This window comes from Pygoscelis adeliae, unplaced genomic scaffold, assembly GCF_000699105.1.
Source record: "Pygoscelis adeliae isolate BGI_AS28 unplaced genomic scaffold, ASM69910v1 Scaffold372, whole genome shotgun sequence".
NCBI classification, from domain to species: domain Eukaryota; kingdom Metazoa; phylum Chordata; class Aves; order Sphenisciformes; family Spheniscidae; genus Pygoscelis; species Pygoscelis adeliae.
Genome location: NW_008824357.1, coordinates 1,815,132 through 1,837,850, shown reverse-complemented (window position 1 = coordinate 1,837,850; position 22,719 = coordinate 1,815,132). Strand labels below are relative to the sequence as shown.

The 22,719-nt window shown below is 39.9% G+C and overlaps 1 protein-coding gene across 1 annotated transcript; it reads left to right on the top strand.

The window, feature by feature from the left end:
- Nucleotides 1-462: 462 nt before the first annotated feature.
- ADAM28 (ADAM metallopeptidase domain 28) lies at nt 463-21,730 on the top strand. The gene is made up of 24 exons (XM_009319539.1): nt 463-514; nt 3,286-3,386; nt 4,019-4,095; nt 5,982-6,060; nt 7,821-7,897; nt 8,961-9,156; nt 9,579-9,641; nt 10,063-10,134; nt 10,717-10,886; nt 11,648-11,732; nt 12,971-13,101; nt 13,935-14,112; nt 14,646-14,735; nt 15,178-15,373; nt 16,052-16,154; nt 16,735-16,891; nt 17,529-17,609; nt 18,217-18,295; nt 19,229-19,319; nt 19,693-19,792; nt 20,047-20,112; nt 20,436-20,513; nt 21,537-21,599; nt 21,698-21,730. The coding sequence occupies exons 1-24, from the start codon at nt 463-465 to the stop codon at nt 21,728-21,730; spliced, it is 2,418 nt and encodes an 805-aa protein (XP_009317814.1).
- The last annotated feature ends 989 nt before the right edge of the window (nt 21,731-22,719 follow it).

Sequence of the window (22,719 nt, the reverse complement as noted above, 5' to 3'; positions counted from 1 at the left end):
ATATTTAACACCAGCCGTGAGTACCTGTTTTACCTTAAACCTCTTGAAAACTTTCCCATTCCTTGAGCCACCAGTGGTACCCAGTGTTTCTATCATAGCTTTTTACCAGCCAGACTATAAAAAGACAACATTAGGACCACTCCAATCTCCCTCTTTATTTATTTATTTATTTCTATTTTTCCTGATGAACAGTTTTAGGGAACTTATTTCAAAGCAGTAATCAATATATCACAATTCGTGTGACATTAACTAACCAGCAGGAACTTCCGCTTGCTGTAAGTCTGTGACTTGAAAATTGTGCAACACCTTTAGTAAACACTTCCTCATATAGGAACATGAATAAAGCTGAACAACTCCCTCCCTCTCATTCACTGCCCAAGAGAGGACTGCTCAAAGCAGAGACAGCCTGGGAACCCAGCTTTCCCAGACCACAGGGACCACTGCTAGACAAGCGCAACTGAGATGACTAACATACTTCTCGTTTCTGTTGTTTTGCTATGTTTTCTCCAACAAGGTACGGCGTTTTCTTTTATCCTTTACCAGTGGTTGCTACGGATAACTTTGTACAGCTTTTATGAATTTTTAATCATTAACATGTAGATGATAGTGAAGAACAGTGAATTAAAGCCATTGAAAAAAATGGTATTTTTGAAGTTAGGGATGTTTGCTTTTTTCTCTTTCTGTTGAAAGTGATTATCTAAAATTCTCTAGTTAGAGAATTATTTGCTTGTGTGACAACTGGCCATAGATTGCCTAAAGACCCAGAACCAGTTAGTTTTGTGAGCCAATTAAGAAAGTACTTCCCCTGCAAGTGAGCGGACAATTTAAACAATTTGGACAACTTATTACATTGACAGTATTTTGGCCGTAAAAGAAAGGACTTTTATTTGAATTCAATTAATGACATTACCTGAATTAAAATAGTTAGCACCCTTATTATCTATGTGATACTTCAGGTTATGAGTATTCATATGACTTAACCTTAACAGACCACACTTTTTTTTTCCACGTGCATTGTTTCATTTAATTCATGTCAACAGGGAACAGATTTTTTCAGAGCTTGGCATGCACAAGCATGCATAGGTTTTATATACATAATTAGACATGTAAATTGTATTCAGGCAGGTATCTTTATGATTTCATTAGTTGCACAGAATATCTGAAAATGTATACAGTACTAATGCTTAAGGCGTTATATATTTTGTTTCTTGACAAAACCAAACCTTCATTGTCAATTAAATCCTCACTAATGATTTTTCTTCCTGGTTTAGGCTCTTGGAAAAGTACATAATTAGTTGTTCCTTATTAGCACTTTTTCTAGGTGTTGTACAAGGCCCAAGGAATTTCTTTCCTCCTTAAAGCTGCTGACTCAAGACAATGCCTGAAGCAAGACAAAGACAATATTCTGAGTTGATTAAAAAAACCTACCTCTAAGAAACTATTTGTTCCAGAACAAAACTAACCAGTTTTCCTCGAAATGCTGTTTGTATCACGCTGCAGGGAAAGGATAAGTTCAGTTCTGAGTCTCCATTCAAATCTAGCCTAAGCTTGAATCATCTGGGCTACAGTTGGCCTTGTAAAAAGAGTCTGCAACAGGGAGTGGATAAAATCAGACTGTTCCGAGAGGCCTGAAACATTACTGTGATCGTTATGTAAGAACATACTTTAAGCTCATGGAAAGACTAAGTCTGCAAACCAAAAGATTTTTTAAAAGTAAACTAATCAGTTGCTTCAAATAAAATATAAAACATCATTGTAAATTACAGTAACAAACCTGCACTTGGTATTTGCTAACAGCATGCGCATGGATAGTTACTGTGTACTGTGTAATGATTCAGCTGATGTAAGAAAACTTCTTAGGACTTACTGCCATTATACCATCATGCCTTTCTCTACAGCACTCAGCTTTGTCAAGATGCAACCAAGTTTATTCTGCAATTATTTTTTGAAAGGGTTTAATAAAAAGAACAATTATGAAGAATTAATCTGTTTATTTTACTGGAACAATTTGCATGAGGATGCGCTCTGTTGCTCCAGATATAGAAAATTGCAGTAATTGGATGCCCCACTCTTGTGAAAATCTGGCCTTGAGGCAGACAATTAAAATGGGAGTTGCACTCTCCCTTTGTTGTTTGTGGTTTGGTGTTTGTTTTTTTCCTGATACAGACTCTTGTGCTTGGTGCTGAGCCCTCAAGAATTTGCCAATTCAGATGAAATGACCTTTTGTAGGAGATTAAAGAGCTTAGGAGGCATATAAAACCTGCTGTTGCCTTGTTGGCCAATAACACATCCCTTGTACAACCCTGTTTTCCCAAATGCTGTATACCAGCTACTATTAACAACTTCAAATGATGCAACGTGTGCCGACCACCCCTGCAAGTCATGCCACAGATAAACTTTTGTCAAAGATTCACTCAGGCTCAGAAGCAGAAAACAAAAAGAAAAACTTTTCATCAGCACTGTATTTCCTCAACAAGTTCTTTATAGCCACTGCAGACACACAACACACCTTACAAGCAAGGCCAGTAAAAAGGGTTACGCGAGTTAAGGAATCATCTGGATTCCTTACCACCTTCAAGATTTTCCTGCTTTACTGCCTATCTCTTATTATTTTACCTAGCCCTGTTCAAATGCCTTCTCCAGTCCTTCTGCTATCACAAGTACGTAGCCACCCTCAGTCTGATTCAATAGGTAAGAATGTGTCTATTAAAGTACTGTCACAAGTATTTATGTGAGAAGACCAGCTGAAAAGCTTCCTAAAGCAGAGGTCTAGGCTTGTTCCAGACTTGTGGTGAATTGTATGAGTTCATTTGCTTATCTAGAGGCAGTCTTACCTTGTATGTCATCATGTGATAAGGTTTGGAGATCACTTAATTTCACAGAACCATGTAACTTAACTCATGTCATCTGCAAAATGCAAAGGCAAAGGTTGCACCTTGCATAGCTGGTGCAGCACGTTGGTACTCGAAACCGCTGATTGGTGCTGGGGAAAGAAATCCAAAGCAAATTGCATAAAATATTTTGACAACTGGAAATAGCCAGGTATGTCAACTCCTCTGAAATCCAGACTGTAACAAACCTCGTGCTAGGTCACATAATGGGGGTGACTGCTTGGCAGACCAGATAAGCAAATGCCAAGTGCAAGTGCACAGAATACATGAGAAATGAATGGTGCAACAGAAGAATGACTATACAGCCCAGAAGAATCAGTCCTGACAGACATGAAATATGGTGTTTAATAAGTTAATACTGTGTTTTCATAAATATGCATCCGTTTCTCCCTAGGGAGCACGAGCAAGAAATTACCTGGAGTTGAGCAATATGAAATAGTTTATCCACGGAAATTGCACGCAGTACATAAAAGAGATGTAGAAAGAAACAAAGAGGTATTAAAAGAGATAACATTTTTTTTGCTGGGAGATGGGGAAGGTTTTCTGGAGTCAGCGTACCCTTCGTTTTCAAGGGTAAGGGAATTTGGAGCCAGACACTTGATCTTCCAAAATGAAATGAAAGAGAAAACCTGGAAGAGTGATCCCGTGTCTGGTGAAGACAGGCTGTGAGGTGTGCTCAGTATGCAGTGAAGTACCTGTATGCCATCAGTGGGTCTTCTGTACTTGTATCTCTGCAAAGATATAGGTTTTGATGCTACTCGGGTTTTGAATAACGTATGGACATTTTAATTTGAAGTAAATTAAATCAAATGCTTAAAACTAAGCATGCTCTTACATACTTCAAGAGAGTTATGAAAACGTTTGAATTCAAGCATCCACTTCAGCACTTTCCTGAATATGCAGGGTATGTGCTTACAATTGAGACATAAATTTGCAAAGTTAAATTTGTTCCTCTATTTAAAAAATATGAAACAGAGTGACCTCCGTCTTATTCTATAACTGCCAGAATACTTATTTTTGGTGGGAAGAGGAGGAAAAGAATGCAGTTGGCAACTCAATAACAGCCAGCTCATAGTGAGGCCAGAAGTTGTAACAGTCCATATTCTAACACTTAAATCTGTTTACAGACAAAATACGATGACACAATGGAGTATGGAATCAAAGCCAACGGAGAGGAAGTCATACTGCACCTACAAAAAAATAAGTAGGTTTAGTTCAACTTTTTCCTTGAGCATTATTCCTCACTGTACATGGCTCTGTAGGGCATTCAGGATACAAAGACACAAAACTTAGGCTCCTGTAAGACAGATGTATTTTGGTAAATACAACCTTTCAGCTCCAATGAAAGAAGAAGAGGGGAGAGAAAGCATCATGTCACTATTCTGGGGATGTGAAATAACTACCCAGGCATATGACACTACGATGATGGAATGACTTGCCTATACTGCTAACACTGTTCTCCCGTTTATTTCCTAAATGGCTAAATCCACGGAATGTTTAATGTTTTCATATTATTTCACAAGTTTTCTGTGTCCATGGACAGTCTATGGGTTATATTTATTTGTTCTATGCTGGTAGAAACTACAGAGAAGAACAAGAGAAATATCCACGAAATAGGGCTATCTGTCTTGGCTCTGTATGCTTTTCGAAAATGGAAAATAGTCATAAGAAATGCAATAATCCTTAATAATTCAGCTTCCAGAACTCCCCACCTTAACACTACTGCTGCTGGGACTTTGAGTAGTCTAATATATACTGGCACTGACAAAATGTTTTATGGAAATTGAAAGCAAGGAGAGCTCACCTCCTTGGCTGAAGAGATTAACAGCATTTAAGCAGGCCATGCAGAGGGTATAGAGAAGCAGCGGGTTTTGTTACAGAAAAAAGCATACAAAGAAAAGTCCAAAACTGTACAGAGCAACACAAAATAAAGCACAGTTGTGATCTGCTGCTTGCTGCCTCCACCATAATATTTAACATGGGATCAAACAAGTCTGCTTTAATAGGTACTTTTCTAATAACTGTGTAAATACAATAGTACTATAATCAGTTCATGTTAAATATAGACTATAATTAACTGTTTGCCCCCTGTTTTAATCTAATCTAAATATTTGGAGGGAAATTATATTGTACTAAATCCCACTCTTGAAAAAGAAATGGGAATATGGCAGTTTGGGGTAGTTTCCCAAACAGAAGTGAACATAGACTTGCTTTGCTGCTAGCTTTAGTAAGATTACAGCCCTGGCTTAAAGTTAAGCAGCTGCTTAGTGCTCTGCTGTGTAGGAGCCTGAGTGCACAGAGTCTTGCAGGATCTGGCCTTCCATAGCAAATCACAAATGTGTATGCTAATAAGAAACCCAAAGGCACCTTTCCCGGTGGTGGAAGAAATACAGTAATTTATTCCACAGTCACGATGTCCTCCTTTGAAGGTTCAGGAACATGTATGTGTCCAAAAATAGAGTTTTATGTAGACAGAAAAGAAAAATCAAGTTCAGAGAGAATGATTACAAGGATGAGAACTTGCGCTAACAAAGTTATAAAAAAGCTGTGAGCAAAAGAATTGGACAAATATATGTTAGTGTGATCTCTGCACAGAATCTCTGAGTGTGAGCACAGGTACACATACGTGTATGCACGGGCACACGTGAAACAGATGAGGCAGCTTTTCCATTGACCTAGATCTTTGCTATTTATAGTCAGTGGGGGTGAACTGGGAAGAGAACAGAACGGTACCATTTCACACACGCTGTGGAGTGGTGGAAATGTCTACACAAACTGGAGGCCAAAAAAGGATCAATACTGCATATGTAATTATACATTTACTTTCAGATCTAATGAGAGATTAGTTTATACCAATGAAATAAGTAGACTTTAATTGCTTTCTTATTTTAGAAATGTCCCTTTGTTTGAGTAAGGATTATGAACAGGCAGAATTCCCCACCCAGCAGCTTTGCTTCCCTAGTTTTTCAATACTAATAATAACCTGAGTAATCATTTGTATTCCCTACATACTTTGCGTGTTATGTAATTGCCTCATTTCTAGATGACTACAATTTATATTGAATAATAACTGCACTTGACTCTTTGCAGGCACCTATTAGCTAGAGACTATACTGAAACAGTTTATTCTGATGACGGTCGACAAATAACAACAAGTCCTCACATCAAGGTAATAAAAAGAGGTTTTCTTCCCTCATACTTGCAGTCTTGAGGAGGTCCGTACGAGATTCATGGGTCCATGAAATAATAGCACATATCAGACAGAAGGAAAAGATTTTAAATCAAGGTTCTAAGCACCGTAATTTCGGATGCCTCTGAAGGGAGGCCAAAGATGCGACTCGTGACTTTGGCAGAGCTACACTGATTTATACCTGTTGAGAATCAGACACACGGTTTGTCTTTCAAAAAGACGACCACTTCTCACCTTAGTGGCTGATGAACACATTATATGAGCTGAATTTCTCTCTTTTGTCAGGAAAGGGAGTGGAGCCAGGGACATTCCACTGCCTCCTGACTTTGCCCTCCTGACTTTGCTCATACTGCGCAACTCCCTGACTTGCTTTTACACCCTAATCTCAGTGAGATCATAGATTCAGATAAAGACACATTTCCTCACTGGCTCACGTTACCACCCACGCTCACAGTGAATGTGCAGGTTACCCCAGGTGGTTTCTCTGAGCCATGACAAATCAGTTATTCAGATCCAGACACAAAGGAAGTCACTGTAGAAGTTATTTTTTAATTAACTGTGCACTCATGGGTCTTATCTTCAGCAAAGCTCTCACCTGAAGCTTTTTGTCCGATGTCATGCTATGTGTTTTAACACATGTAATTTGGAATACAAAGCCTAATATTCTTTGCCATGGAGCGATTAACAGGAACAGGAGGATCGTGAGTGAAATAAATGTGCATAAAGAATTCTGGGTTGGTTTTTTTGTGGAAAAAGATGCCATTTCTGATTGCTCCAATTGCTTTCACTCTCTGAATGGATCCTGTGAACAGCAAATAGCACCTACACCTGGTTAAAGACAATCTCAAACAGGCCTACCTGTGCAGCTTGCTGAATAAGGAATTCATACATTGTGGATACTTCATTATGATCTCAGGGCCTGTTTCTCTTGTGTCCTCAAAAAATGGAGAGCAATTCTCCACTTCTTTCTCTAGTAATTTTCACTTTATTGGTGTCTTTTTCAATGTGAGAAAGTTGGCACATTGTGAAGGAAGGAAGACAAATAAATGGTAAAGTGAGACCAAACATCCATGAGAAAAGAAAAGGCACAATGCATGCAGGTTTGAATACTGTTATAGGCCTCTCAAGAAATCTAGTAAGGAAAATGCTATGGGTAAAATTTTCCACAATACCTCAGTGACTTTGAAGTCTCTCTGAACGCAGAAGTGTTCATGAGACCTCAGATCCTGAAGTCAATTAAGTAATGAAAATTTTTCCCCTAATCATGTTTTAATATAATACATGTGTTTTAATCTCATTGAAGTTAAAGCATTTAATTGTTGGGTTAATATTAAAGGGTGTTTCCCTGAAATTTGGCCACAATAAAGTAATTCAGTATGGACCTTAATTCAGCAGAGCACATCAGTATATGCTTAATTTTGAGCGGTCAATATGCATATTCTTATTTTCATGTACTGTTGTGTATTGACCAGAGCACACCCTGATTGGATTTGTCGCAATCTGGGTCACTTTGTGTTGAAGGATAACAATAACAGTACCCTAGCAAACATAGAAATGGTCACCAGCTTTTTTCATTTTACAAATCTCCTCTAATGGGAGATTTCCTCAGACAGCATAGTTTGTTGTAGCTTGTAGGTAGAAATGCAGCCATGTCACCTGAAATCACTGCATCTAGGCCAATTCATTGCAGTCAGTGAGATATGGCCCAATTTGACAATGTATTTTTTCTTTCTAAACAGGATCACTGTTATTATGAAGGTTACATTCAGAATGATGCTGATTCCATAGCAAGCATCAGCGCTTGCAAAGGTTTAAGGTAAGACAGAGGTTTGGTTCCCAAAGGGTACCAATGGCAGAGTATGCATACTCTTTGAGGATAAATTTTCCAATTTAAATAGAATCAGGACGTAAATAAGTGGTGTTGTCTTTTATTCATGCTTACAAGGAAACTAGTTTACAAAAAAAAAAAAGGGACGCGGGGGGAGAAAGGAGGAAAAACCCTACCTTTCTACTTCAGTTTCAGAGGTTATAAACTGGAAGCTAAAGGAACAAATATATCAATAAATTTACATGACTAATTCCATATTAGATCAGATCGTACATCATAGCATTTGGTAGTGCTTACAGTAAACGTTCAGGGCTGATGCTTCTAAGCTGTAGGAAGCTCCACTGGCACTTCAGGAGAAGGCTACATTATTTTCAGTGCTACAGCAGTTACAGGGTCAGAAGGTTCAAGCTGTTGCATGAAAAGCTCGCTTAAAAGATTCTGCTCATTTGTTATCACTGAAGATGCAGTGGCATAACATAAAATGGCAAGAGGATGGCTGTTAAGTCTGAGAAGCTGCAACAGAACATTTTCCCGGTGGTTAGTGAGGTTTTGCCAAAACCCAGACTTTCTTTGTGAACACTTCTTGCACAGCTTGTGAGTTTACATGTTAACACAGGATGCTTATTTTGACATTTGCTGCTCAAAATGATTCAAAACGCTTAATTCCTTTCACTATTTCAGCTTTTCATCTCAATTAAAGATGAAAACATATCTTTGAATTCCCCACTGAACTGAAATTCACTTTTCAATCACCTCTGTTAGCACAAAACCCCAAAATTTAAATCCAATAAATTCCTAAACCAGTTTCCTTTTGACTGACAGTCTCCTACTCGGAGACCTCACCTGACCAGCCAGATCTTCCAATTGACTCAGCAGCTTTGATTTCTCCCTTTAAACTGTTGTACGCTCTGCCTGCATGCTGACAAACTATTCCATTGCATCAGTGTGTGCAATGGTCCATACACTTGGGCTAAATGCTGTTAGAGATAATGTTGCTATCTTGACTCAGTCCTGTGGATTCAAAAGATCACAGTCTAACTAATTTTCTTAGCGGTTATTTTGAGACCCATGGTCAGAAGTACCTTATTGAACCCTTGGGAACTTCAGATAGAGACGAGCATGCGGTCTATAAGTATGAGAATCTCGAACAAAAGTCCATAAAAACCTGCGGTGTAATCAATAATACCTGGGAATCTGATTCAAGCGACCCCATCAATGACATCTTCAAATCCAGCAACAGTCCAGAAGTAAGTACATACTTAAACAACAGTCCAGTAAGTACATGTCAGAAAAGAAATCGAGGCTGTAGGAGAGCTCCATGAGTTGCACAAGTCCCGCTTTGTCCAGTGGCACCTCCAGAAAAGAAGCAATCGCAAAGAGTGAAGCATAATCAGATCTTAAAAACCCATGCAAAATCTCACAGATCTGAGATTTCAGTCACCACCTGAGTTAAGCTGTCCTGCATGTACTAATAGGTATGCATGTGCATCTTTAAACATCTAAATACTTCTTAATATCTAGCCTACCTTTCATCATTTTAAAACAAGGCAATCCCATTCTAAATGACTTGGCTAAAGAAACACCCTCGTAACTAATACATGGGTTTGAAATTGCAAAGGTTGAGACTGACACGGGCCCTAGAAGTAATTTAAATGTATCTTTTCTTTAGATGAAGGCATACCTGAAAGCAAAAAAGTATCTGGAAGTTTACATAGTTGCAGACAATACTTTGGTAAGTATGGAAAGATGATTTTTTCCATTTGACCAGCTAGAGGTGAGCTTTCCAAGGTAGGGACTACTCATATCCTTGGGCTCCTACTACAATTACAGTGCTACACTATGTTTTACCACTGAATTTGGCTAGGAATAGGATTTCCTAATGTCGATTGATTTTGAAAATCCCACCTGTAGATGATGAGAATTCAGAAAACACCGTGGAGTGCCTGTCGTCTTCTGCACCCTACACATAGACACACATTTTAAAAGGGCCTGATCTTGAAATATATTGTCTGATAAAATAGTACATTGAGAAGATAATAATAAGTAGACCAGGTATGGTGTGGTTTGCAATGCAATCTTCTGTGGGATATTTCTTTTCGGATAAATCACTTTACCCCTCTCCTCTTCCTAACATACTATATTTAATTTTTTAGTATAAGAAGTATGAGGAAGATGTTGAAACTGTAAGACAAAGGATATTTGGAATAGTCAATTACATCAACACGGTAAGAGTAAATACAGCAAAGTGAAATTGAAATAGAAGTTATTTATAATTTCTTTTCCTTTTGCAAACATAATGAATTTTCATTATTGCACGTAGGAAAGAATGAAAACTGAACTTCATTGTAATTTAGGAAACAAATTTAACACATCTGTCCATATTATCCTGTTCTTTGTCCTCAGATATGAGATTTCTATAAATTCAATTATTGTTGAAGAAAGATTTATACCATATTTTCTTAACAGCTGTTAAAGTGAATGATTGAAATCCTTAAAAACAAAAGAACCAATTTCCAATTCTTCATTTCTTTTGCAAGTCAAATTTCTTCTAAAATGTTGCTAGAATTTTCAAGTATTTTAAAACCATTTTTATAGTTGGTTTAAATGTGGGGGGAAATAAGATTTCATATTTTGTTTTGTCTTTTTAAGTTTTTGTTGCAACTTCAAAGTGCAGAAAAGCTTAAATCAGGTCTGGAGTGGACTATATTGCAAGTGACAAAAGTGAACCAATGACCAGGATAAGTGTTTGTTTCAGAAGTCTTCATAACGTACTTCCTTTTTACAACAACACTGTTTCTCTGCTGCAGGTTTATAAGGCCATAAATATCTACGTGGCTTTAATTGGCCTAGAAGTATGGACAGATGGTGATAAATGCCTCCTGAGTCGTGCTGCAGGATTCACTCTGGACAGCTTCTCAAAGTGGCGTCTATCGGATTTATTAAAGAGGAAAAGAAATGACAACGCTCAGCTAATCACGTGGGTACCACTCTGTTTCCTATTTGCATTTCCAAGTATGTTAAAGGAATTTGTTCTTTAAAAATTGGTCACCAACCCATCAGAGACACTGTCTATACTGAACCAGATTTCATGCTTTCCAATACTGGGTTGTACTAATTCTAGGACAAAAAGATAAATGCATGCTCTTGTTTCTTGCTTTTATTTTCTTACGGAGCACGATTACCTTCTAGGACATAGTATCTAATCTTTCTATCTGAATCCCTGCAAAAACAGGCAATGTGGACTTTTGCTACATCTCAGTCTCTGCTTTTCCCTGCTCTGGTCACTGAACAGTTGAGTGTCCTGAAGACTGCAGCATAGTCTAACAACCTAAGGAACCACGACATGAAGTTTAACGGCTGGGAAATGCATGTTGCCAAACTAAACCATCACTCACTTCGCTATTCTGGCTCAGGTTCAGTGGCCCTGATTCATCCAAGCACTTTGCTACATTTAGAGCACTTCATCAAGCTCTTTACACTTAAACAGATGCTTTAAGTCTGATGAACAGCAACACAATTTAAGTAAAAATTTAAAATGAAAAGTGTATCCAATTGTTTTCTGACTTGCCGTGATCTTAAGCACATCCTCAAATATTGTATTAAAGCAGGGATGCAAACCAGAGCTGGAAATGAGTATATGCTTAAAGCCTCCAACCTGGCTAAGAAGGCAGACTTGACTTCAGATCTGCTTCCTGGTCACACCATTGCATTTCACTCTGCCTTTCTTCTTCCTTACAGAGGCTATGACTTTGAGGGGACAACGATTGGATTAGCCTTTCTAAAATCCATATGCAGTGATATATATTCTGCAGGTATTATTCAGGTCTGATTTATTTTTATTTTATTTTTTAAAGGCTTTTCTATGTTTTTTACTCAACCAGCAAAGAACATTTATGAAAATTATGGGGTGTACAACACTTTCAGCTCTCTGTGTGGTGTATTGTTTTATTAGATTGCAGAAATTCACAGTCAGAGATTTTATTTTTAATTAAGTGCAGAGGGTGAAGAAAGCACACACGAAACATGGTATCTGTGTTATCTAAATGCCAACATCAAACTCTGACACCTGTATTTGGAGTACCAGGCCCCAATAGAGTCAAAGGACAGAAAGAAGTGATTTTGTGCCTCTACCTTAAGGCTCCCCGTTTTGAACAGGGAATTGGTTCTGACTATCATAACGCATATCAGCAGTTTAGCCACTTAATTACAGCTGCCTAAACTACTGTACTTAAAACTTCAGCCTGAACAGGAACACAGATCCAAAACTTTACCAACACCACCGGGAACTCAACTGCTGCACCCAGCTTCAGAGACCGGGCTTGTTGGTAAGAGGAATAACCCACGTGAATTCCAGCTTTCCCACACCATCAGGAAATCCTAGGATGATCGTAAAACCAGAATGCTTTTCAAGGTGCAGGCATGCATTTTGTAGCAGCATGATTTGCAATGCCATGCTCGAGAGTATGACCAGTATGCTGTGTCTAGTGCTTTATGCATTTCCACTACCACCTGCTGTTTATACATCTGGATTTCACTCAAAAGAGCTAGAATTTTCCTTTCCTTCCTCCCACCAAGCAGCACAAAACACCAAGCTAAGAGTGAAGACGGAGCACAGCATCTGCCTTTCCTTTCTGTGCACACACAACACTGTACACAATAGTCACCTTGGTGTAATGAGTAATAATTATATCGCACCCACGTAATTACCCTAAGCAGAGAGACCGCTATCCAGAGAGAGGATTAACAGTTTCAGATGTTCAGGTCCCCTTAACACTCAGCTGTTACTTGGCAGCCTAACTTCCTCATGTTTATTTAAAAACTAATTATACCAATTTACTTGTGTTCGTTAGTGGTATCATCTCATTGCTATTATAATATAGTCCAGCATAAACTGTGGAATAGATGCATGCACGGATTGAACAACATATCAATCCTTATGTAGCAGTGAGGATAATTTCACTTGAAAAAAAATTGTCCTATTTCTTAGCCACACGGCTTCTCTGATGTTCCTACTTGTTCTAGAATACTCATTGAAATAATAGCCTGTTCTTATCTCTGCAGGATCATAACAGAAACGAAATTGCAGTTGCAGCCACCATGGCACATGAGATGGGACACAACCTTGGCATGAGTCATGACACCAAAGCCTGCACATGTAGCGCTAAAGTCTGCATCATGACAGATACTGTCAGGTAGGAGCTTGGATAAAAAGGCGAGGGCGTTAATGCACAGGGCAGTTAAGGATGGGCTTTGAATAAGCTGCCAGTTTCCAAAATGGAGTAGTAATTATTTTTATTCTCTGAGATTATTCCGTTCAAATTATACAAAAAGAAGAGAAAAATGAAGAAATTCCAGGCCCTTGTTAGATATCCCCAGCCGGACTGCTCCCCCCAAAAATAATCCAAAACAAGACAAAAAAAACTTTAGTCACTTTTGGATAACATTAGCTTTGCACATGTGGTGGGGTCCTTCACATTAAACCATAAGTAATTTCTTCCTTGCAACGACAACAGCATGAAACCGCTGTGGTATCTCAGATGACAAAGCTTCCCCAAGATTTACCTAAAAAGTATATTTTTGTTCTCTACCCTGAAGATGCCCCCTGTGAAAACCACACAAAGTGCTTGCACCTTCAATGAACATCCATTAGATAGCAATTTAGTTCAATTTTCATCACTAGTTGAACACCCTGAGCCTCTGGCTGAAGAACCTAGTGGGAAAACTCCTAATGCCTTAAGCATCCAGGCACAAATTCTGTAGACAAGGCTGAAATCTCTGAGGTGTGGGATTTATTATATGCAGTGTTTACATTTAGTACATTAATTTTTTCTGATCTGTTTGTTTCCACTTTTTTTCCTGCTGTAAGTAGGAGATAGCCATTGTATTTATTAATATATATATTTGGAAAAATGGTTGCACCCAATAGTTTGGGGGATGGTCACTTGTTTCATTTCTCTTGTAAAGGGTATTGCTTCTCCTTACCTATGCCGAGTCTAACGTAAATCCTCTGGCTTTCTCAATATAGTTCTATCATCCCCGAGAAATTCAGCTCTTGCAGCCTCCAAAGTTTTGAGAAATACATGTTGAGTGACATGCCAAAATGCTTAACAAACATCCCAGATGTAAGCAGCATCATAGCACCTCCATCCTGTGGAAATGGCTTTGTGGAAAAAGGAGAGGAATGCGACTGTGGTACTCCTGAGGTATCTGCATAACCAGGAATAAAATAATACTTGGAAGAGGCAAAGAGTTTTATTCAGGCTGTACAGTAGCTGGTTTCTGTTAGTTTCTGAGGTGGCCAGTTCAAAGCTAGCTGAAATATTTCTGTAGAAACTGTGGTCATCAAATTGCTGGTCTGCAATGTAGTCACCCCCATAAAGTGCCTGCCAAATAGTGGGAAAGATGACTGCATGGTTTGTCATGCTGCATTGACAGAGGACCTGAAAATGGGGAAAAGCCATATGTACAAAACCACCTCGGCAGAAATAAGCAAGTTCCCTGCACAACTTTGATCAGCGCTTTCATAATCAAACACACTTTGTATTCTTTATGCGCTCGCTCACAATGGCTGGCATAGCTTCTAGTGAAAATGGTTTTCAAAGAAGCAAAGTGCAGGTCCAAGATATCCTTCCCTCCCTTGATAACCAAGTACAGGATGGTTTGTTGAGAACACAGGACAGAGGGGACCAAACCCTGAAGCAGTATACCAGAGCTCTGATCGCTGATTCTGTCACAGGAGTGCACAAATGACTGCTGCGACCCCGAGACGTGCAAACTGACAGCAGGTTCCACGTGTGCACACGGAGAGTGCTGTGAAAACTGCCAAGTAAGACTCCTTTTTATCTCTAGCTTCTCATATTTTCTGGGGTATATTTTTTTTTCTCCCGTGAGAAAGCAGTAATACACCTTTCAAAAGAAACAATCCTCTTTATTGTAATTACTGACATAGCACTGTAACGACAAGCACACTTTGTCCATCCCAAACTACACCACAACTATCCATTCACTCAATCTTTCAACATCCTGGAGAAATGAGCATTTTGATTACCTGTTTTGTCCTGGAAAGAAAAGCTGAGGCACAACCAGGCAAAAATCTCATCAATTGACATAACCAACTTTACATTAGATAGGGATCTGGCCCCTCATGCAACTTGTACAGTGAGGATGAGATTCGTCTCCCCTAATTTTAGCCCTCTAGTTCAGTGTGATCTTTAAATGGCATGGAAGAGCAGTGTGTTAACTGTGACATTGCTTTTCTCCCGCTTCAGTATAAAAAACCAGGAGCTGTTTGCCGAGCAGTTAAGCATGACTGTGACCTGGCTGAGATGTGCACCGGCTTTTCTGGAAATTGCCCAGCGGATCGATTCCGTGTGAACGGATATCCCTGCAACTACGGCGAAGGCTATTGCTACATGGGAAACTGTCCCACCCGAGATAACCAGTGCAAAGCTGCTTTTGGACCACGTGAGTACAAGTTGGCATTGAAAAAAATCAAGTTGTCTAGGTTAAAGGAGAGAGACAGAGGTAGGCTTTGTCTGCTAGCAAACCATCAAAGACCTTTTGTAAATCAGGAACAGTGTATCTATGTAAATGAGTTCTAGTTTGTAGCATAAACTTTATTATTATTTTTATATTTAACACTGATTATAATAACGAAAGCTGAAGCTCAGAGCATAGCATACAATGTATTTCTAGAGAAATGGGAAGTGGCAAGTGTATTCCTCTTTTGCACAATGCTTTTAAGATAACTCTGGAATGGAGAAGGGTGAGTATTCTTTCCTTGATAGAAAATGTCTGTATTTCAAATTAATGTCCAAATTTAGCATGCCTTTATGTTTCTGAAGGTGCATGGTGGCTTACCCTCTTCCCAGTCCTAAACCATCTCCAGTTCTGACTATGTCCCTTCTCTTAGGCAAGGTCTATGTTTGTACTGGATAGAGAGAGAACACACAGGATAGGTTCTGCTGTGTGTACACAGTAACATTACAGAATTAATGCATGAAGTGCCAGAGAAAGTCATTTAGGCCCAGGGTAACTTCACTGGGAAAGGCCATTTCCTACACAGGTAAAGGAAGTTGAATATTATTAGTTTTCACAGGCAGAGAACCTAAACTAATCCCATTGCATTTTCCTCTTTCACAGAGGCTACTGAAGGTGCAGCTTCCTGTTACCGGATGAATGAGAAAGGGGTATATTATGGATACTGCAGAAAAGAAAAAGGTAGTCACGTCCCGTGTAAAAAAAAGTAAGCACTGTGTTACAGAATTTGCTGGGATTTGGGAAGAGAGACCATTCTATTCAAATTAAGAGACAGAAGCAAAGAGCACACTATTTTAGATGGCACATATGTCCATGTGTCACTGCTTTTTGTTCAGTTTGAATATTGTGGTAAAGACAATTCTGAGAAAACTAGTTTCCAAATCATGAGATTAGTCTGAGAAAGAGCAAGCACGTACATATATATGTGCAAGCCTGCTTGTGAGGACGGCTGCGTGTGTGTGCATGCATGTGCAGGTAAGTACAGGGAAGGGATTTTTGGACAGGGAACTTGAACCTCAGGCGAACCTCAGAAGCTGAGGACAGGTCAGTTAAATACTCATTACTGCAAATTACTGTGGGCTCCCTAATAAGCTCAAGAGGAATTAAGAACCTGCCACCTTCTACTCACAAACTGACCTGAAAACACCACAAACCAGAATTCCTTTCTGCAGCTATTTCTTTGGAGGTCCTGTACAGACACAACAAATTCAAGCTGGAGGAGAGACCGGCTCAGATAGTTTTGCCATGCCATGTCATTGTTCTAACAGCTCTTGTTCTCCTTCCAGAGATTTAATGTGCGGAAAGTTGTTCTGTACCGGCGGGAAGGAGATGCCTCAGGACGGGAGCCTGGTGTCTTTTGAGTCCTGCAAAGCAAGTTTTCCTAGAAATGGAGAAGTGGACCCAGGGATGATTCTTGATGGAACGAAGTGCGGGAACGGGATGGTTAGTAGAGAAAAGCTTTTCTCTTTTTTTTTTCCACTCTTTCAGTCTTGCTTATATCATTAGCTCTTTTACCAGACAAGAAAGATTTTAAACAGGGAAAACGGAAGTGGACACTACTGCTGATCTGATTTGCCATACCTTCTGCCTTACATCTATCGCAAATCAGCAGCAAGGCAAACAGGAACTGCTGTCGTTCCAATTTCCTTATGCTTGACTGTTGTCTTATTATTTTTCAGTGACAGCACAAACATACCCTTGTATGAAGGATCAAAAGATCACACATATATTACTATTTTTAATTATTTCCATAATGGATGTGTTAGGCATCACTGAGTGCTATGTCCAATTTCTTTGCTATATATTTCTACTTGGGGGGGAGCAGGGAGGATGAAGGATTGAAGAGGAGCAGAAAGCAGTGATGTCTGTACACCTTTGTCACTCCCTTTGCTATAAAATACCCAAAGGTCAAATGAAAAATTATATCCACATATCAAACTCCTAATGTAGGTTTACGTGATTTGCAGACCTGTTTCTATGAATCCTTTTACTCTTCATCACTTTACACAATAATGTGCAAGCTCTGCATGTTCTGAAAGCTATAAAATCACTTTGGTAACATTTGCCCTGTACATTTCAGGTGTGCAGCAATGGAGAATGTGTTTATGCTGAAGATGTCTTTAAATCAACCAACTGCTCTGCCAAGTGCACTGGACATGCTGTAAGACATGAGCATTTGATGATATTAACTTAAAAAAAAGCAAAAATTATGCATATCAGCTACAGACCTTATTGATGACAGTATTTAAGTCATTGGGATAGGAATTTGCAAAAGTTGTGAGTCAGAAGCTTCCTATATTTTTATGAAAGCAAATCTAACCTGATACAGCATCAATATTTTTGCTAAGGAGATCACAGGTGATGGACAAAGATTCTGCGTCTGGCCCTGCCTCTGAGCCACAGTATCACAGCTATTCTCTTTCAGGTCATCTTCTGTTTTGGGAAGATAATTGTGCTCATCTTACCTGAGCATTCAGAGACCTACAGATATAAAGACCAACTCTGCTGCTTTGTGCCTTGTACTGTAGCTTTCACTGCAGAAACACCTGCAAAAGGCACATGGTAGCAGACAGTCAGGCCTGTACTTTACTGTGCAAAACTGCTACTCTCTGTGCTAATTTTTGGTCCAAGTTAAATGAAAGGGGTTTTCCAGACCTAGCTTCGATAAGCTTATCAGGACCCTGATCCAGAGCCACTGAAATTTTATGACATCACAGCTTCGCTCATATTTCCAACCTGAAGATATTCCCAGCTTTGTGCTTCCTTAGGTGTGTGACCACGAGTTGCAATGCCAGTGTGAAGAAGGATGGGCACCACCAACCTGTGACAGCTCGTCGGCAGTTACCAGTAAGTGCTGTATGGCCACACATTGGGTACTGTCATCTGCTGGCTGAAGTGAGCTGCTTTAACTCCACTGAAACAGCCCTAACTTGCACTGGGTGCCAGACTGTTTCTTTGCAAATATTGCATATCTACCTCTCTGATTTCTGCGCATCTTTAAGTTGCTGAAGCTTGTATGAATGACTAGAGCAAGCTATTTTTCTTTCTAACCTGACAGAAGTGATACAACCAGGGCGTTATTCAGAGTAGCAGGCTTTCCTTTCTCCATCCTGAGATAACAAGCACACTGTATTAGCTCACTGTCAAATTTGAGCGGAGGCGAGCTCCCAGAGGTTTTGCTGTGAGGGTGGCAGGCAAGTTCATTTCTCTATCATCTGCATGGAGCTGGCCTTTAACTGATCTACCTCTGAGGGAAAATACTTTGTGTACAGATTTTCATGTGTTTGGGAGAAAAAAATTTTAAGCCTTTGTTATTAAATATTTTTGCCCTCTCTGCAGACTCACTAGGGCACTGCCAGCCTTCAACATTGTGGCTTGGTTGAAGCTTTAAAATAGCTTTGCTGAAGGAAGACTGTGAAGCCTTAGTTGTATACAATGCCAAAGGCCTGTGCCCGGTTTTGGGTAACACCCTTTGAGAAAGAGGAGAGGAATGACAATGAAATGATCTTTGAGGATGGATAGAAAGGGCTAGGTTTGTTTAGCCCAAGGACAGCTCAGGCAATAACGACAGTCTTCAAATATGGCAACAATGGCAGGAATACATGCCTTTCCATCACCATTTGTGGCAGGGGAAGCCGCCATAAGCTTGAGCAATAGTGAGGACAAATAGGGTCTACACTTTGTGAAAAAAAACTACTTTGCCAATGGTTGTGATTGGAAACTGCTTAGTAATAGTGGATCTTTTAAGAAACAGCAACTTGTGTTCTCTCACCCTGACAGGCTTCGCTATTGTTGCCGGTGTGCTGGTTGTCCTCGCTGTCACAGCAGCTGCAGCAGTGTTACTTATCCGCTTCCGAGTATTCAAGAGGAGGTAAAATACTTACTCCCATTGAGGACAAAAAACCCCTAAAGCCAAGCAATTTGTGGATAGGTTTTAAGCTGGGGTTTTCAAAGGGGGTGGAGGGAATTAGACACTGGAAAGCCAAGGAAGTTGGTCCATGACCTTTGTTCAGCTGTTTCAGAAATCCCGTAGTTGGGAGAGGACTGAAGACTTGAAACTGTAGCTCTCAAGATTAATCCTAAATAATTAAAGTAAGGGGGAGAAAGACAGACAGAAAGACAGACAGACAGGAAGGACATGGTTATATAACACACCAACAGGAGTGAGGCAGGCATTCAACTTCAGCAGGTTTTTTTTACTTCAGTCAGGATAAGATTTACAGTTATATGTAATATTTGCACAGCTGCCAGACCAGAAGGGGACCTGGAGCCACAAACCAAGTCTTTGTGGATCAAGAACAAAGACACAGAGAACACCCTGTCCTGGCGGTACCTGCCCAGAAGGTAAGAGCAGAGAGGCACTGGGTCAGCTATAGTCTCCCTGGGACTGTAACCGAGGGGTCAAAACATCAAAACTCATCAGCCAAAGTGCTCTGCATTTCCAGGAGGGCTTCAAAACACTTGTCTAAGGCTGAGAGGACAGTGCTGTGAATCCCAGCACAAGGAGGGAATGGAGAGAGCATATGGCACTAATGGGGCATGCAAAGATAATACACAAGATAAGGGCTCCATCCGATTTAACTGTTCCCTGTTTTCAGATGAATGATAAGAAACTTCTCCTTCCTGTACCTCCACTGCAGGAGAACAAACCACAGCTCCAGAGCGTAAGTACTTCTAGAAAATTTCTTTGCTTTCATGTTGGCTTTAGGGAAGACGGTACATACCAGTTCACGGCATGGTGGACTGCAATGACAATCTGATTCCAAAGGCTGGGGAAATCACTGCACTCCAGATAAGGCCCTGTATGTTCTCTCAGGGCCAGATAGCATAAAGCATCCCTGCTTCTGAAATGAATGCATCCTTTTACCCCAATTAATGCACTTTTTATATAGAACACAAGCCTGTACGTTCCCATGGGAACATGTGGATGCACATATACACGATATGTATATAGGGTCAATATGTTTTATGTTCTCTTCTTTCACAGCCTGCTGTAAGGCCAAAAGGTCCCCCACCTCCTGTTCCTTCTACCAAACCAACCTCTTCTCACAAAGAAGAGATTTTTGTAAGTATAACCCTGCAACTTTTCACATCTTTCATCCAAGTTGCAAATGACTATCAGTTGCCAATTAGTATTTTCAGTTTCTGACTATGATTAAAAAAAAGTCACAGACATTCAAACCACATATTCTTTAGGGTAGAAGTCACCTTTTTTTGCCATGTAATCCTAAACTGCACAAAATACTCTTAATCTGTGCCAAGGAGTCCTGTACACCATCACAAGCACATCTCATTAGCAATAGTACATGGAGTCCAAACCAACAGGGATTTCAGGTGTAAACACGATGCAAATGATGAGCATCTTTCTACTAGAGACATCTGCAATGGTCCCTATATTGTGGAGATCTGGTGGTCTCTAAAGATGTCACCTGTGAGGGGATCTCCATCAACATGCAGAGAGAGAATTCCTAAAAAGATTTGGCAACCAGAAGAATATGAATATTTGCCATTAATAAACCCAAAGCATCCTACTTAAATGAAAATGCCTCCCTCAAATATTGACCGTCTCAGCATTTGAGCCCCCTGCCCACCTGATACAAGGACATAGAAACCATCTTCACACTAGCAACCTAATTGCCTGGTACTGCCTGCGTAAAGAATGATGGGTCAGGACTAAATAAGAAAATAATTTTTAAAAAACCCGCACACATACCGGCTTGATTATAAAAACACATTTAAATCCCACTGTCTTTAGAGATGCTTTCCTCAACACACACCCTGAGCATCTGATCAGCTTTAGCTTCCTAAGCAGTCTATTTGAGCAAGGATACTTGAGATACAGATGAATTTATACATTGAGAATAGCTCAGTGGTCTTCTGAAACAGGAGATCTAGACCCCTTGTGTATTTGTAATACTGTGCCTTCTTGTACGTGGACAGATTAATCTAGTTCACCCCTAGCTTTTCCACTAGGAAAATGCTGTAGTAAATATATGAGATAACAGTAGCAGCAGCTGAGCTCTGAGGAGGTTCTGCAGCTGCTCAGACAGGAAAGCCTAATGACATTTAAACTACTTTTCTGTTATAGGCACCAGAGAGAGAACCTGCTCATCTCCCAGTTCCCAAAGGCAAACCTCCACCTCCACCAAAGGTAACCCAAGTTCAAATGTGAACAGCAATTCTTTCAGGATGCAATTCATTGAAACTGCACTGGGCACACTGTGATTTAACTCTTTCTTTTTCACGTAGGCTTTAAAACCTCCAATTAATCCCAGAGTATGAAGCTTCTGAGGTAGGGATGATCAAGATACCTGAAATTTTCAGGGACAATTTGTTTGTCCTTTGATTACTCCATTTTTGGCAAAGGCAACCAAGATAGTCATCCTGTTCTCTTTTGAAAAAGAACAACTGATTGACAGCTGCTTTGAAAGAAAAAGTTTGGTTTTCAAACAGCAAGGAACTCTTTGGTGATGACATCAAGCTACTGTCCGAAAGGAAACAAAGCAGAACTGCTACTTGCACTGAGGTGTAGACTGGGAGTGAGTTATGAAAGCTGCTTAACACATCCTAACTCCTAGGCCACCACCGCAAGATGTGGCTGCACTGGGGTGCCCTGCATCTACACTGCTTTTCTGAGTACAGACCTGAGATCAGGGAAGGTATGGCTACTGTATGTTTGTAGATAGTAAACTCATTGCTACATTTCTGGATCTTTGCCAGTCCTCTCTTCAGCAACAGACCGGACCTTCTCTTTCATGTGCAAGTTGCAAGTTCTGGGAAAAGTAAAATCCTTCCTGTCCTTCGGAAAAAAGTTTGTATCCTCAAGGCCTGAACTAGCCTTGGAATAATAAGATTACACACTGGAAATGCATTGATTCCGGAAAGATCCTTTTGGATTGGATTCTCTCATTAATCTTTAGATTACCTGTTAAACAAAATTCCTCTGGTGAGTAGGTAGAACTGGAGATACGCTCAAAAGCAAAGCACACAGGAGTCAAACCACTTGCTGCTTGCAAGTGCTCCCGGAGCTCAGGCTGTGCCAGTTTAAAAAGACCTCCAGCTGCCACCATTGCACTTGGACAGAAAAATTTAGAAAAGCACAGTCAACAAAATCCTTAATCATTTATTTAATTTGCCCCTCAGCTCCAGAAATACCTGAGTATTTCTCCCTTCCAGGATATACACACCTTGGTGTTTTCATTTAATTGCTCTTGCACTGGGGTGTGTTATTGTAAAGTTGCTAATGAGAACTAGGCTGGGCACAGGGGTTT